Genomic DNA, 16,827 nt, shown 5'->3' with positions numbered 1-16,827 from the left:
GTGTGTGTGTGTGTGTGTGTGTGTGTGTGTGTGTGTGTGTGTGTGTGTAAAATTGAGAAGAAAGAGGTTATGGAACTGAGAGCAGATGAGGGAGACAGGAGGATTTGAAAGGGTGAAGACAGAGAAAATTATGTAAGTACCATATACTTATGTATGCAATTCTCACAACTAAAAATAAAAGCATGGCACAGAGGTGCACTCTTGTAATCCCACAAGTAAGGAAAGGAGAGATGAAGTATATACCTGGGGCTTGCTGGCCAGCTAACCTAGTATACTGGGTGATTTCTCTTTTCTTAATTTCTTTTTTTTTTTAAATTTATTACAGTTTATTCACTTTGTATCCCAGCTGTAGCCCCTCCATCATTCCCTCTCAATCCCTCCCTCCCTCTCTCTTCTCCTGTCACCCCTCCCCCAGTCCACTGATAGAGAAGGTCCTCCTCCCCTTCCATCTGACCCTAGCCTATCAGGTCTCATCAGGACTGGCTGCACTGTCTTCCTCTGCGGCCTGGTAAGGCTGCTTCCCCCTCAGGAGGAGGTGATCAAAGAGCCAGCCACTGAGTTCATGTCAGAGATAGCCCCTGTTCCCCTTACTAGGGAACCCACTTGGAGATTGAGCTGCCATGGGCTACATCTGTGCAAGGGTTCTAGGTTATCTCCATGCATGGTCCTTGGTCCTCAGAAAAGACCCCTGGGCCTAGATATTTTGGTTCTGTTGTTCTTCTTGTGAAGTTCCTGTACTCTCCAGGTCTTTTTATCTCTCCCTTCTTTCATATGATTCTCTGCACTCTGCCCAAAGTTTGGCTATAAGTGTCAGCATCTGCTTTGATACCCTGCTGGGTAGAATCTTTCAGAGGCCCTCTGTGATGGTTCCTGTCCTGTTCCCTGACTTTTCCTGTTTGTGATGTCAATCGCATTTGCCTTATGAATGAGGATTGAGGATCTTCCCTAGGTCTTCCTTGTTCAGCTTCTTTAGGAGTATAGATTTTAGTATGTTTATCCTATATTATATATCTAATAACCACTTATGAGTGAATATATACCATGTGTGTCTTTCCAACACCCATTCATGTTTAAAGGCCTGGACAGGTCAGGGATACAAGGCACTTACCTAAACATAGTAAAGACAATATACAACAGGCCTAAAAACAACATCAAACTAAATGGAGAGAAACTTAAATCAATCCCACTGAAATCAGAGACAAGGCAAGGCTGCACACTCTCTCCATATCTCTTCAATTTAGTATTGAAGTCCTTCCTAGAGCAATAAGAAAAATAAAGGAGATCAAGGGGATTCAGTTTGGAAAGAAAGAAGTAAAAGTATTACTATTTTCAGATGATATATATAATAGTATACATGAGTGAGCCCAAAAATTCTACCAGGGAACTCCTACAGCTAATAAACACCTTCAGCAAAGTGGCTAGATACAAAATTAACTCAAAAAAATCAGTAGCCCTCCTGTATACAGAAGACATATGGGCTGAGAAAGAAATTAGGGAAACAACACCTTTCACAATAGCCACAAAGGGCATAAAGTACCTTGCTGTAACTCTAACCAAGCAAGTCAAAGGCTTGAATGAAAAAAACGTCCAATCTCTGAAGAAAGAAATAGAAGATATCAGAAGATGGAAAGCTCTCCCATGCTCATGGCTTGGCAGGATTAACATATTAAAAACGGCCATTTTACCAAAAGCAATTCTCAGGTTCAATGCAATTCCCATCAAATTATCAACAAAATTCCTTACAGACCTTGAAAGAAAAAAAAATCTCAACTTCATATGGAATAACAAGAAACCCAGAATCTCTAAAACAATACTCTACAATAAAAGATCTTCTGGAGGTATCTCTGTCCCTGATCTCAAACTGTACTATAGAACAACAGTAATAAAAACTGCATTAAGCATTTATTTAAGTGTTTCTCTGCCATTCTATAGTCCTCTATTGAGAATTCTCTGTTCAGCTCTGTACCCCATTTTTCAATTGGTTTACCTGATTTGTTGCTTTTTAACTTCTTGAGTTCTTTATATATTCTGGATATCAGCCCTCTATCAGATGTAGGGTTGGGGAAGATCCTTTCCCAGTCTGTGGGCTGTCATTTTCTTCTGATGACCATGTCCTTTGCTTTACAGAAGCTTTTTAGTTTCAGGAGGACTCTAGGTAAGATGCTCAATTCTCATTCAGGAAGGCAAACGGGATGGATATCAGAAGAGGGAGAAAATAGGGAACAGGACAGAAGCCTACCACAGTGATTTTTGTGGGGCAGCATACTGTGGTATACAAAAGGATGTAACAAAAGGAACCACTTACTTCATGAGCCAGAAAGCAGAGTATGAGACAGAAAGGGGGCAAGGTACCATAATTTCCCTTAAGGGCATGAGTTCAGAGATAAGAATCTCCCACGTTGCTCTCCCTACTGTCTTCACAGGGTCTCTGAATGCCATCGCTCTGGCAACCACACTGGTCTATGAGAGACAAACAAAATCCAAATGACAGCAGGATGGTTCATCAAACCAAAAAATTCCAAATCATTGCCTTTTATTTCTTAGTATTTCAAATACTGTCCAAGTATAGCGTAAGCCCGAATTCAGTCTATGATGTACAAGGCTGCATGCTGTATTTTAGTAAAAACATTATTATAATTGTGCGTTATTTTACAAGGTTTTTTGGGGTAAAGGAGTTTTAAACTAGATCAGAGAAGCAATTGAATAAATGGTTTGTTCTCCACACAGGTGTGTGTGCTCCTGTGTGATTTAATGGTTTTCAAATAATTTTGTAGCAGTCTGGTAAAGAATGCTGATTACATTAAAGTAGATAAAGTTTACCAAAGGGTCACCATTATCAATCAATTGCAAAGAAACAATGTGGTTAAAAAAAGTATATATAGAATGAATTTAAAGTAATTTAAAGTTATCAAAGCATTACTGTTATTGATCAATTGCAAACGAACAATGTGGTAGGAACAGCATTCATAGAATGAATGGAATACAGAGAACTTTTAAAAGACATGGGGGAGGAGAAAAACATGTCATGCATGTATGAAAATGCCATAATATCAGTCACTGTTTTGTATGCTAATTAACAGAAATAATTAAAAACAAGAAAAACATATTTGGCACAGATAAGAAATATAGAAATTTATTCTTGTGTAAAGTGATTTTATTTCTTCAAGGGTCAAGTTCACATAAAACTGAATGAGGCAGGGGTAGACAACACAGAGATTACCTGCATTTAAACATTCAGGAAGTAGAGACAGGTGTGGTGGCACATGCCTATAATCCCAGCATTTAGGGAGGCAGAGGCAGGTGTATCTCTGAGTTCGAGGCTAGCAGGATCTACAAAGCGAGTCCCTGACAGCCAAGGTTACATAGAGAAACCCTTTCTCAATAATTTTTTTTTCAGGAAGTAAGTGAACAACAGACTTTTCTCTTAAATTAATTGTAAATGATATCAAACTGTAATAAACTTCTGATAAGTCTAATACTTCTTTGAGGCTCCTATTTACCATACACCGTTTTATTCTGGATGAGTACAATGTGCCAGGCTCGTCTCAGGGTTTCAGTTTGGTCTGATTCAAAAGCATAAAGCATGGCTGCCCTTGTTCTTGCTATTAAAATGTGTACTCCCTGAAGTGGGTTTAAAACAATGAGAAATAAATCAAAGAAATTGTAGAACAGGTTAAAAAGCATGCTTTTACTAAATATAAAATTCTGTAACTGTATCTAAAAGTATGTGGAAAACTGTAAGACAAAGGAATAATAGAAATGATTTATCATCATCTTGATGTACGGTTTGAGGGCTTTATGACACTTAAAAGTAAAATAAAAGAACAGCAAAAATAATAACAAGCCCTGATGTGCTGCAGTCGAATTGCATAACTGGGTACCAGTGCGGCTCCATGGGTTTTCAACCTCACATCATGGAAACCATAGCAACAGCCTCAGCCTCCTCTGCAGCACTGAAAACTCAAGTCTCTGATGCCACTGCTCCATTAGAAGCAATGTAAGACACGACTCATTTTATTTTTTAAATAGATACATAAATCTTTTAAATAACTCATAAACACAAACCTGATAATGTCCCTCATTAGACTTTCTTCAATATAATTTCATGGTATTAAACTGTGTCTGCTAGACTCACTGGATTCAGACTGCATTATATTCCCCTTCCCAAGACCCCCTTCCTTCCCCACCTCTCTGAGTCCTGGAACATGACTCTAGGTCTGGTTGTTTGCTATTCACAAATATCACCCATGTGTGGAGCCTTCCTCAACACCATCACTGACATCATTGTTGTTTATAGCCTGTCATTATTTGTTGAGATGAACAGCTTTCTTCCCATAATCATCACGAACATCTTCAGGCTGGCTGTAATCAAGAAAGTAATAGTTAAAACAGATAGGAGAAAGAAGCATTTACACAAAGGATTCCAGTTCAGGAGTTTCTAATGTCTTACTTCATTATGGGTAAACTAGATAAAGCAAGATTCATAGGTTCTTAGTACGGGTTAACTGAATGAGTAGACATAGAATCTTAGGGTCTCCTTATTAGTTCTTCATTGTCTCTGTCCGTCTGTCTGTCACTCTGTGTGTGTAGATAAGTATGGATGTACATATTGTAATATTGGATGCATGCATTTAAATAGCACAGCTTTCCTAATCGCCTATTGTCTGGAAAACCTACCTCTTAGAGTTCTCCTCAGCCTCTCCTCATTGCTTTATCCTTACGCAACCCATACACTGGCTCCTCAAGTCTTAGCAGGTGCTTTTTCTACCAAGTGGGTATTCTGAGCTCTATCCCTCATTTTACACTTTATCCTGTTCTCCACAACTATTTGTCACAGCTATATAAAATTGATGGGTCCTACAAAATTTTCTATTAGACTTAGAGTTTCATTAGGTGGAGACCTCTCAAAAGAGTGGTTCTCAGACACTGGTTTTCAGCTCAATGCTAGATAGACTATATATATATATATATATATATATATATATATATATATATATATATACATATATACATATGTTGCCAGAGACATAGATTTCTGGGCCTTATCTTCAAAGATCATAAGTTAGAAGGCTGGAAATGTGTACACAGATATACGCTTTTACAAGGTAGCCCAACTTTTAGTTTCTTGGAAATGATTTGAGAAACAGATGCCCTCAACACTCCTTCATTCAGACTTTCCTAAATAAACTACATTCAATCTCGAAATCAGACGGATGTGTTAAGTCAAAGTTAAGCTGTGTGGGAAGTTGGCACTGAGAGTTATTTTGGAAAGTCCAAATCCCTTCATCTAAAACTTCCTTCTTTACCCTCTGAAAAAAGGTCAGAACAAGAGAAACCAGTACAGAGACGGTTGGTATCTATAGATACTTAACTTTTCCTGGAAATACTGTGTTGTCAATGTTTCACACCTCTTCTAGATGCACAATTTTATTTCAAAAGTTACTAAATCTGATCAAACAGAATAATCAAAGCCTAATGCTTGATTTTAAGTGATTTTAAAGTTGTGTTGTATCTGGTGACCCTTTCTTTTATATGATTGATAATATCTAACTTACTAAGATTCAGACTTTGACTTAAATTGGCAAACTTTTCTGAAAACTACAAAACATAAATTTTGTTTATTTGGTTGATTTTTAGTTATTTTGTTTTGTTTTGTTCTTTTTGTCTGGAAACCTTTGTGTGCTTCCTGATAAAACTCTTCAGTATTTCTTTTATTTGTGAATGGAACATACTCTGTTTTCCAGTGTTATCAGAAATTTCACCATATTTTTCTTGTCAACACTCCTTATTTGTTATTACAAGGGATGTTTATCCCACTTCTCCAGACTGTCATAACTGCATACTTTAGTGTTATTATTTATAATGGTTATATATTTTATGCTGATTGGTGGTTTACATTTTTATTATTTTATGGTTTGAACAAATTGTATTCATTTTTTTGTAATTTCTACAATTTATTCACTTTGTATCCCTGTTGTAATCCCCTCCCTCATCTCCTCCTGTTCCCACCCTCCTTCCCTCTTCTCACCCTTATCCCTTTCCCCTAGTCCACTGATGGGGAAGTCCTCCTCCCCTACTGTTTGATCATAGCCTATCAGGACTCATCAAAACTGCCTGGATACTCTTCCTCTGGGCTGGCTAGGTCATCCCACCAGGGAGAAGTGATCAAAGAGAGGGCAACAGAGTTCATGTCAGAGACTGTCTCTTCTCCCCTTACTAGGGAACACACATGGACACTGAGCTGTCTATGGGCTACATCTGAACAGGGGGTCTAGGTCCTGTCTATGCATGGTCTTTGGTTGATGTATCTATCAGTCTCTGAAGGCCTCCCTGGGCCAAGCTTTTTTTGGCTTTGTTCTCTTTTTGTGGCTCCTGTCTGCTTCGGGTCCTTCTATATCTCCCTTCTTCCATAAGACTCCCTGTGCTTTGTCCAAAGTTTGGCTGTGAGTCTCTGCATCTGCTTCTATTCCTTGCTGGTTGGAGTGTTTTAGAGGACACCTATGGTAGGCTCCCATCCTGTTCCCTTTCTTCTACCGCTTCTGGTGTCTACCCTGTTTTCCCTTTTAAATGAGAATTAAGCATCTTCCCTAGGGTCCTTCTTGTTGTTTTGCTTCTTTAGGTCTGTAGCTTTTAGTATGTTTATCCTTTATAATATGGCTAATATCCACTTATAAGTGAGTATATACCATGAGTCTCCTTCTGCTTCTGGGTTACTTCACTCAGGATGATCTTTTCTAGTTCCCACCATTTGCCTGCAGATTTCATGATTTCCTTTTTTTAATAGCTGAGTAGAATTCCATTGTGTAAATGTACCGCAATAGCCACAAATAGCATAAAATACCTTGGTGTGACTCTAACCAAGCAAGTGAAAAACCTGTTTGAAAAAAACTTCAAGTATCTAAAGAAAGAAATTGATGAAGATATCAGAAGCTAGAACTATCTACCATGCTCATGGGGTGGTAGTATTAGCATAATGAAAATGGCCATCCTACCAAAAGCAATCTACAGATTCAATGCAATTCCCATCAAAATTCCAACACAATATTTTGTAGAACTTGAAATAATAATTCTCAATTTCCTATAGAAAAACAAAAGGAAAAAAAACAGAATTGGTAAAACAATCCTATACAATAATAGATCCATAACTGATCTCAAGCTGTACTATAGAGCAACAGCAAAAATAAAAACAAAACAAAACAAAAACCTGCATGGTACTGTCAGAGAAACAGGCTGGAATCAAATCGAAGACCCAGAAATAAGCCCTTACACCTACAAATACCTGATTTTTGATAAAGAGCCCAAACCATACACTGGAAAAAAGACAGCATCTTCAAAAAAAAAAAAGAAAAGAAAAAAGAAAAAAATGGTGCTGAACTAACTGGATGTCTACATGTAGAAAAATTCAAGTAGATGCATATTTATCACTTTGCACAAAACTAAAGTCCAAATGAATCAAAGACCTCAACATAAAACCAGACACACTAAATCTGTTAGAAGAAAAAATGGGAAAGAGCCTTGAACTCATTGGCACAGGAGACAATTTCCTGAACAGAACACCAACAGCACAGACTCTAAGATCAACAATCAATAAATGGGACTTCATGAAACTGAAAAGCTACTGTAAAGCAAAGGTCACTTGAGTTTTTAATTCAAGCCATTCTGATGCATGTGTGATGGAATCTCAGAGTCCTTTTGATTTGCATTTCCCTGATGACTAAGGACACTGAAAATTTCTTTAAGTATTTTTCTACCATTCGTTTTTCCTTTGTTGAGAATTCTCTGTTTAGCTCTGTACCCCGTTTTTTAATTGGATTATTTGGTTTATTAGTGTTTAATTTCTTGAGTTCATTATATATTCTGAATATTAGCCCATCAGATGTAGGCTGGTGAAGATTTTTTTTCCCCAATGTGTAGGCTGTTGTTTTGTTCTGCTAACAATGTCCTTTTCTTTACAGAAGCTTTTCCATTTCATGAGTTCCCATTTGTTGATGATCTTAGAGCCTGAGCCCTTTGTGTTCTGTTTAGGATGTTGTCTACTTTGCCGATGTATTTAAGGCTCTTCCCCACTGTTTCTTCTAACAGATGTAGTGTGTTTGCTTTTATGTTGAGGTCCTTGATCCACTTAGACTTTACTTTTGTGTAGGGTGATGAAAATGCATCCATTTGCATTTTTCTACATGTAGACATCCAGTAGGACCAGAACTATTTGTTGAACCATACACTTTTTTCCAGTCTATGGTTTTGGCTTCTTCATCAAAAATCATGCTTTCGTAGGTGTGTGGGCTTATTTCTGGGTCTTCGATTTGATTCCAGCCTGTTTCTCTGACAATACTATGCAATTTTTATTACTGTTGCTCTATAGTACAACTTGAGATCACGGACGGAAGTTCTTTTATTGTACAGGATTGTTTTAGCTGTTCTGGATTTTTTTTGTTTTTCCATACGAAGTTGAGAATTGTTCTTTCAAGTTCTGTAAAACATTGTTTAAATTTATTTACGTTGTGGAATATTTTGTTTTCTCCATCTATTTTGATTGAAAGTTTTGCTGGGTATATTAGTCTGAATTGACATCTATGGTCTCTTAGTGTTTACATGATATCCGCACATGCCTTCTGGCTTTCATAGTCTCTCTTAAGAAGTCTGGTGTGATTCTGATAGGTCTGCCTTTATATGTTGCTTGGCCTTTTTCTCTTGTCCCTTTTAATATTTTTTTATTTGGTAGATTTAGTTTTTTGATTATTTTTTATGTTTATTAATTACACTTTATTCACTTTGTATCCCCCCAAAAGCCCCTCCCTCCTCCCCTGCTGATCCCACCCTCCCATCCCCTTCTTCAGGCATGCCCCTCCGAAAGTCCACTGATAGGGGAAGTCCTCCTCTCCTTCCTTCTGATCTTAGTCTATCAGATCTCATCAGGAGTGGCTGCATTGTCATCTTTTGTGGCCTGGTAAGGCTGCTCCCCACTCAGGGAGAGGTGATCAAAGAGCAGGCCAATCAGATTATGTCAGAGGCAGTCTCTCTTCCCATTACTATGTAACCCACTTGGACACTAAACTGCCATGGGCTACATCTGTGCAGGGTTTTTGATTATTATGTGGCAGGAGGAATTTCTTTTCTAGTCTACTTGATGTTCTGTAAGCCTCTTGTATGTTCAAGGGCATCTCTTAAGGTTTGGGGAATTTTTGTTCTATGATTTTCTTGAAAATATTTTCTACATTTTTCTTATTTTGTGAGCATCATTAACATTTCTAATGCATGACAAAAGAAGCTGGTTGGGGCAGGCTGGGTGGAACTTTCCAGAACACTGGGTGGGTGGTTTATGAAGTTCTTGCTGATTGCAGACAAAGGGACTTATATGATAAATAAGGAGAACAGGCTAGATTAAAGAGGGTGGAGCAGATGGTGGTTTTGGCTTGCCCATGGATATCTTTGGTATGCTCTTTGGAGAAGGAGAAAAGATGCAAAGAGAAAGGAGAGGTCAAAATGCTGTGCATCAGCTGTCAGCGACCTTAGAAGAGTTGCTTAACGGTGCAAGAAGAAAACTGGCTCTGCAAATGAATGTGATTTGTGACAAACGTAAAGGCCGAGGTGGTAAGAAGCAGCAGTGGAGTGCTACCCCAACGGCCAGGAGGGGTGCGGGATGGGGGCGGGACTGGCATGCAAATAAGGATTCATCAGATCGGACCTGGAATGGTTCAGCAAATTCAGTGTGCACATGGTGCCAGTCATGAAGAACGCACCAGCCCTAAAGACAAATGTAAAAACTGCAATGGAAGAAAAATAGTTCGAGAGAAGATTTTAGAAGTTCATACTGATAATGGCATGGAAGATGGTCAGAAGCTCACAGTCCATGGTGAAGGAAACCAAGAACCAGGACTGAAACCAGGAGACATTATCATTGTGTTAGAGCAGAAGGACCATGTTGCTTTCACACGAAGAGGAGAAGACCTTTTCATGTGTATGGACATACAGCTGGTTGAAGCATTGTGTGGCCTCCAAAAGCCAGTATCCCCTCTTGACAACCAAACCATAGTCATCACCTCTCATCCAGGTCAGACTGTCAAGCGTGGAGACATAAAATGTGTGCTATATGAAGGCATGCCAACTTACCATCAGCTATATGAAAAAGGATGTCTAATCATTGAGTATAAGGCAAACTTCCCTGAAAATGGCTTTCTATCGCCTGATAAACTCTCTTTGCTGGAAAAACTCCTTCCTGAAAGGAAGGACGTAGAAGAGACTGATGAAATGGATCAGGTAGAACCAGTGGACTTTGATCCAAATCAGGAAAGAAGGCTTTGTTATAACTGAGAAGCATACAAGGACCATGAACATCACCCCAGAGGTGGTGTTCGGTGTCAGACCTCTTAGTGCGCCAGTCACACTTTGACGTTCTATATGCAGTAGTGAATGTGGGAAGGACTATAATCATAATGTGCTCGCTACTTGGCTATTGTTTTTGTTTTAATATTCAACTATAGTAGTGTTGTAAAAGTAAAATGAAGAATGAACACATATATAAAAGCTCAACAACTTTTCCAATGCATTACTGTCTTCCTACTTTCTATACTTAATATAAACATGTTTATTTATTATTCACTAAAACCACATTTTAAAATTATTCCCATTGTATTAAGAATATTTATTTTACTAAAGGGTTTTTATATTTACATATTGTTCTTTTAGCCCTCCCTTTTAAGCAAACTCTTAGACAGTTTGCTTTCCAAAAACTGTATTAAATATATATTTAAAATATTATATATATATAAATATATATCAGTATTATTATTGCCAAACCCCTGCTTATTGTTGATTTAATCATAGTTTGCTCCTCTTCTCTTCTCTTCCTCTTTTTCTATCTCTGCTTCCTCTTCCTTTCTTTCCCCTATCCATTGCCTCCTTTGTCTACATTTACTTTGTAGAGAGGATTTCATTATGGCCTTGGAATAATGATGCTCTAGTTCAACATCCTGAATGCTGATTTTTTTTACTCATTTACTACCATATCCATCCTTGCATATTTTATTCACATGGGTTTTGGGGTTGATACATTTTCCAATGTTTGTCTGTTTGTGAACATCTTCTCTCACATTAACATACTGACCCTATTGTGTGTGAGATTGATAATAGGCATTTGCTTATATTCTAATTATTATTAGCATCAATAAACAATAAAGATATTTGAGGCACTATAATATAATAATAGAATCACATTTTTAGCAAGTTAACTTTACACAGTGAAGTGTCTTGAGGTTTGTGTGAGACTCAGTATATCTCAGAATGGTAAACAAGAAATTGGATCCTCTATCATTTCTGCCCCTCTTTGCTCATAACATTTTGTCTGTATATCTATTAGACTTCTCTTTGTCCTCAGAATTAAGAAACTCTAAAAGATGATGTTACCATAAAGGTGAGGGTTCCAAGGCTTATGCCCCCCACAGAAAAACCAACTGAACAACCATTCTCATGTCAGAATAAAGTTACAATATCTTTGGAATCCCAGACACCTCTTAAGAGTCTCAAAATTAGAAGATATGACTGGAAAAAGACAAGAGACAGTTACCCATATCTCGCACCCTTTCAGATAGCCCAGTGAATGCACCAAGGGATATTCTGGCCTTTGAGTTCTTTTATAGAGACCTAAAGAGATCAAAATGAATTCAACTTCTCACAGCCCGTCAGAGGTTTGATTTGATTTGATTAGTTTGTTTTTGGATAACCAGTAAGCTTTGTGCAGACTTCAATAATCAGGCTTAAGCTTCTAGAAGTAGGCTCAGCTGTGACATAAGGGCAGTCCAAGGTACTTATGGACACCAGTGGGTAGGTGTGGCCCTAAACCCTACCAACAGACCAGACCAACTCCAGCCTGTTTACCTACTGGAGTTAGTCTGTAAAACCTGGGTGAAATTATTGTGTCTTCAAACACCACACACACACACACAAACACATACACACATCAACTCCAGGCTACCAGAATCACAAGGAAACAGGGCAACTCCAAAATAAATGAATAAATAATAAATAAAATGGAAACTCCAATTGCTGATCCTTGATAAATACAGTTTAAAAAGTCAAAAGCCAGTCCTAATGAGACCTGATAGGCTAGGGTCAGATGGAAGGGGAGGAGGACCTCCCCTAACAGTGGACATGGAGAAGAGATGAGGGAGGAAGGGAGTGTAGGATTGGGAGGAAATGGGGGTGGGAGCTACAGTTGAGATACAAAATGAATAAACTGTAATTAATATAAAAATACAAATTTTAAAAAGTCAAAGGCATCACATTAAAGGCACCTATGGAATAGATTGAAGTGATATTAGTCTAAAATAATTTTAATATTAAACCTAAATATTCAGCCAAACAGAGTTTTAAATCTAAGAGACAATGCTTTCATCCAAGTAAAATTTTAGGTCTCAAAGGCTTCTTATCAGACAGTACTCAGAAAGAGAGGTGAACTGGCAGACATGTGCTGGGGAAAGGCCAAATAAATAGCCTCCTCATGTTACAAAACATTGTACACACTCTGGTAGCAGCAAATTATCCCAACACCATACCCAGAATTTTAGATCAATTTGTCTTTTGTCACATAGTGCATGCAGATATTATGATGTCAAGTAAACAGAAGACATTCTTTTTGAGCAGGAATAGAATATTGTAAAAATATGACTGAAAACTTAACCACAAAGATATCTTTGACTCATATTTGAACTTAGACATAGCATGTATTACACGAAAGAAGTGTAATATTGTAAAGTAAGAAGTAAATATAAAAAAAAAACTGAAATTAAAATTTTTCACAGGTCCCAAAGCAAAAGCCCCCCTCTAAACCAAACCATACACCTCAATTAACTTTTGAGTAAAGAGAAGAAAAATTACATCCTAAATTGTTTATCAACACGCAAAGAAGGGTATTCAGGTATGTATGAGGCTCTGTGAGGTCTTTCCCAGTTGCAGTCCTTCATATAATTACAGCTTGTAAAGCGTCAAGCTATACAGAATATAATAAATCTGTGTGTGTTCTTGTATGTACAGATTAATATGTATGTGTTTATATACAGAGAAGCCAGATGCATTCCTGTGTGTAGATCCATGTGTGTGTGCAGAGACTGATACACCAAACCAAGGACCATGAAAGGAGAGGACCCAGAACCCCTGCTCAGATGCAGCTCAGTCTTCATAAGGGAAGTGGGGGTTGTCTCTGACATGGACTCTGTTGCCTGCTCTTCGATCGCTTCCCTCAAACACTGTTACATCTTCTCACATTCTGGCATTCTTGTGATGATTGACTCTGTTACTCACCACAGTCTCTTTCCATTTGCTTCATTTCTCACTCATCACAATTCTACCCTCTGAAGTTACATCCCTACTAGCTTGGACAGGAGATCTTATTCACACAGTCTTATTTCAATGAGACAATGTGTACATCTTTGACATAAGGTAATCCAACATATAGACAAATGACAGTATGTAAATTCTATTAAATCAGCAATATTCCATGACAACTTTTTTCCCTGCTTGACTGATGACAGCCACGTGTATTATGAACAACAACCTGACTTCTGTGTTAAGCTGAAAGATCAGAAAAATCAGTGAAATTTGAATTTTGATTCATCATTGTAGAGGCTTAATCTATATGCTTTGCTTTTTGGAGAACCTGTTAGCTATAATATAATTAATGAAGATTACATAATAGTGATGATAGACTCATTAGGGGAATCTCATAGCTTAGCAACATTTCTTTCCCTGTATCTTCATCTTCCCTCTCATTTAGTATACACCAGGGAACCATATCATTCGTTTAAATACCAGCTTCATCAAGCCTTGGCACTTATTTCTCTGTTCCCCCACCGGTTGCTTCACCTAAATCTATTCACTCTTTCTGGTTCTTCCCTTGCACCGTTTTATTACTTTTGCAGAACAAATCCATTATGTTTTGTCTTCTGTAAGCACTTCTTCAAATCCTTCTTGCTTCTAATTAACATCAATTATACATGAGTGTTCAGAGAAGCACTGGGACAACGTCTTTACATTTTATTTTTTTAATCAAACAAAATAATTCCAAAATAAACAAATAATGCCATGCTTATCACCTTGTAGTATTTTTACTAGATCTATGCAAAGAAATGAAAACAAAACAAAAACACCGGCTTTTCACCAGTGCAAGGACTCTGAGTCTCTTTTTCTAATCTTTAAAATCCATTTTTTTAACTTTTTATGTATTCTTTGTGACTTTCACATTGTGTACCCCAATTCCACTCATCTTCCCGTACCTTCCCATCAACCTCCTGCCCTTGCAGCCCTGCCCTACCCCAGGGCCACCTCTGCTGTGTTGGCCACTGAGGTGTGAAGTGCCTGGCCACTCTTCCAAGTGATATAGCCAGCGAGAGGGCCTCTGACTCTTAAAAGCTACCCGGCATTAAAAATGTCTAGTTCATCATTCAGAGATGAGATGTAAACATAAAATGCATTATATGATTTTTTTTTGATAGACCATATTCCATGCTTAAGAGAAAGAAGCCTACAGAGTTAACTTTCTATAAATGTGTGATGGTTTACATTACATGGTATTTTACATTTGAAATGATCATCACCATTCACTCAAAAAAAAAACAAAACATGTCAGCCTCTGGTCTCCACGTATGTATATACATACACACATACATGCTCATAATCAAACAAACAGCCATGTGCATGCACGACATATACACAAACATACATTAGAGACTTTGATGAGCAGATAAGAATTTACAGTGCTTGGGAGAGGAAGTAAGTGTGCTGGGATTTATTCTGGGTGTTTGTGTCTGTTAGGCTAGGGTCTTTGCACTAAGCTGGTTTATTTGTTTGCTTTCAAATGTAAAAGAATGGTTCTGGGTTGGAGTGGATAAACTGCTTGTCCTGCAAGTGTGAGGATGGTGCTTGAATCCTTGCACCCACATAAATCTTGCAGGTGTGGGGACCAATTGTAATCTCTAAGGAGGCCTAGACAAGGAGACACTGGGCCGCTCTGACTAGCTATGCTAGCTGGAATGGGTAAGTTCTGAGTTCAGGGAGAGACCCTGACTGAGTAAATACAGTGAAGAACCGCTGAGGAAGATAAAGACATTAATTTTGACCTCCAAACATACACGCCCACACAAGCACTCCCCACATACATTTGTGTACTCACACATGTGCAAGCGTTTGCTCGTGAATGTTTAACACACACACACACGCAGAAAGCCATGAATAATGTGGCACATGAACAAGAGCAACTACATGCACACACACACACATATAACATATATATATATATATATCACATATGCTGCTGAGCCTGCCTTGTACAATAAGAACACAATAAATAGGTCATGGGTATAAAGCAGTTTGACCTTCTGACAATGTTCCCCTCGCAGACTCCTACTCTGGCTGACTCCCAAAGCACTTGGGTTTACAATGATATTTTTATTATTTCAAATGAAGAAAGAGAACCAATCCAAGCAAGATTTCTGGTGCTTATAATCAGGAAGCTGAGATCCTCTCTGTCAGCCATCATCACTTCCTTTTCTTTGTGCAGCTGAAAGTTCTCCCAGTTTGCTATCTAGAATGACCTTTAATTATCATTCAAACCAGGATGTTCAGAGTATAAATATGAGTACTGTTGATAACCTGTTAGGAGTCTATTGCAGCAGGAGGGTGTCCATGCTTAGCTGAAGCCTGGGTCCTACTTTGCACGTGAATTTCACCTTCATTAAGAAGCTTACCACAATTTTCTGCAACATGACTTTCCTCACATGACAAGTTTAGAGTTTTCTTTTTTCAGTCCTTAAGGAAACATTTTTGTGCTACTGCTTTCCTCTAGTTCTGTGGAGAAGGTGAAAAAGAGTCTCTCCCTCACAGAGCTTATACTCTGTTTGTTGAACAAAAAACAACGGTGTCATTGTAAATCACAGAGGTAAACTCTCTTTATCTCTCCTCCCTCTCTTCCTCCCTCTCTTTCTCCCTCCCACCTTCCCTCCCTCCCTCCCTCCCTCCCTCCCTCCCTCCCTCCCTCCCTCCCTCCTTCAGGGCCTCAGGCATACTAGGAAAGCACTTTACCAACAAAGCTACGTCCCAACCCCACACAAAAATTTGAAAATAAGATAAGATAAGTGAAAATAAGATAAGATAAGGGCTGGAAAAATGATGTTCTATTTTCTGTATGGTTGTCAGGAAAGACCACATTGAAGGCTGATGTTGGAACAGAGCCCATAAGAGAATGTATGACAACTGTCTTGAGGAGAGCTTGACAATGCCCTGAGGGTGCTTTACATATTCACAGGAAATCTCGTCCTCTAGTAAGGTGACCAAATGCTAACTGAAATGAGTACTAACGGGTAAAGCCAAGGCTAATATTACCATGAGATAAACAGAACGTTATGAGAAGAGACCTCCAGTCTCCTGTCGAGACTTTCCAGAAAATATGAAGACAGCATCAAAAGAGGTCAAGCTAAAACCTCCTGTGGTATGCATGTTTGGATTCAGGCAGCAGTTTGGGTGCTGGTTTTTGTTTTCAGGATCAGAGTTCTGGGCCTCCAGCCTCCTCTGATCTTGCTTGTGCTCCACTGGGCAGATCAACTCCTGGATTTCTCGTTATTTTTCAAATGGCTTGTTTCTGTACTAGTTGGTTTTGCCTGTCTGTCACATGTGGCTGAGGGAGATTAACCTGAAAGGAGGAAAAAGTTGTTGCAGCTCAGGGACTCAGAGCTTTCAGTCCAGGTTGGTTTGGTCCCTTTGAGCCCATGGCATCACAGCTTATCATTGGAGGAGTATTTTATGAGGGAGTCCTGCTCACATCATGGCAGACAGCAAGCA

At 38.5% G+C, this 16,827-nt stretch overlaps 1 protein-coding gene across 1 annotated transcript; it reads left to right on the top strand.

The window, feature by feature from the left end:
• The first annotated feature begins 9,657 nt into the window (after nucleotides 1-9,657).
• On the top strand, nucleotides 9,658-10,311 carry LOC129667794 (dnaJ homolog subfamily A member 1-like). The gene has a single exon (XM_055595524.1). It carries the CDS (start codon nucleotides 9,658-9,660, stop codon nucleotides 10,309-10,311), a length of 654 nt encoding a protein of 217 aa, XP_055451499.1.
• Nucleotides 10,312-16,827: the final 6,516 nt, after the last annotated feature.

This window comes from Psammomys obesus, unplaced genomic scaffold (assembly GCF_907164565.1).
Source record: "Psammomys obesus unplaced genomic scaffold, mPsaObe1.curated_primary_1811, whole genome shotgun sequence".
In the NCBI taxonomy this organism is placed as follows: Eukaryota; Metazoa; Chordata; class Mammalia; order Rodentia; family Muridae; genus Psammomys; species Psammomys obesus.
The sequence above is the reverse complement of the archived record's forward strand: the minus strand, read 5'-3'. Positions and strand labels throughout refer to the sequence as shown.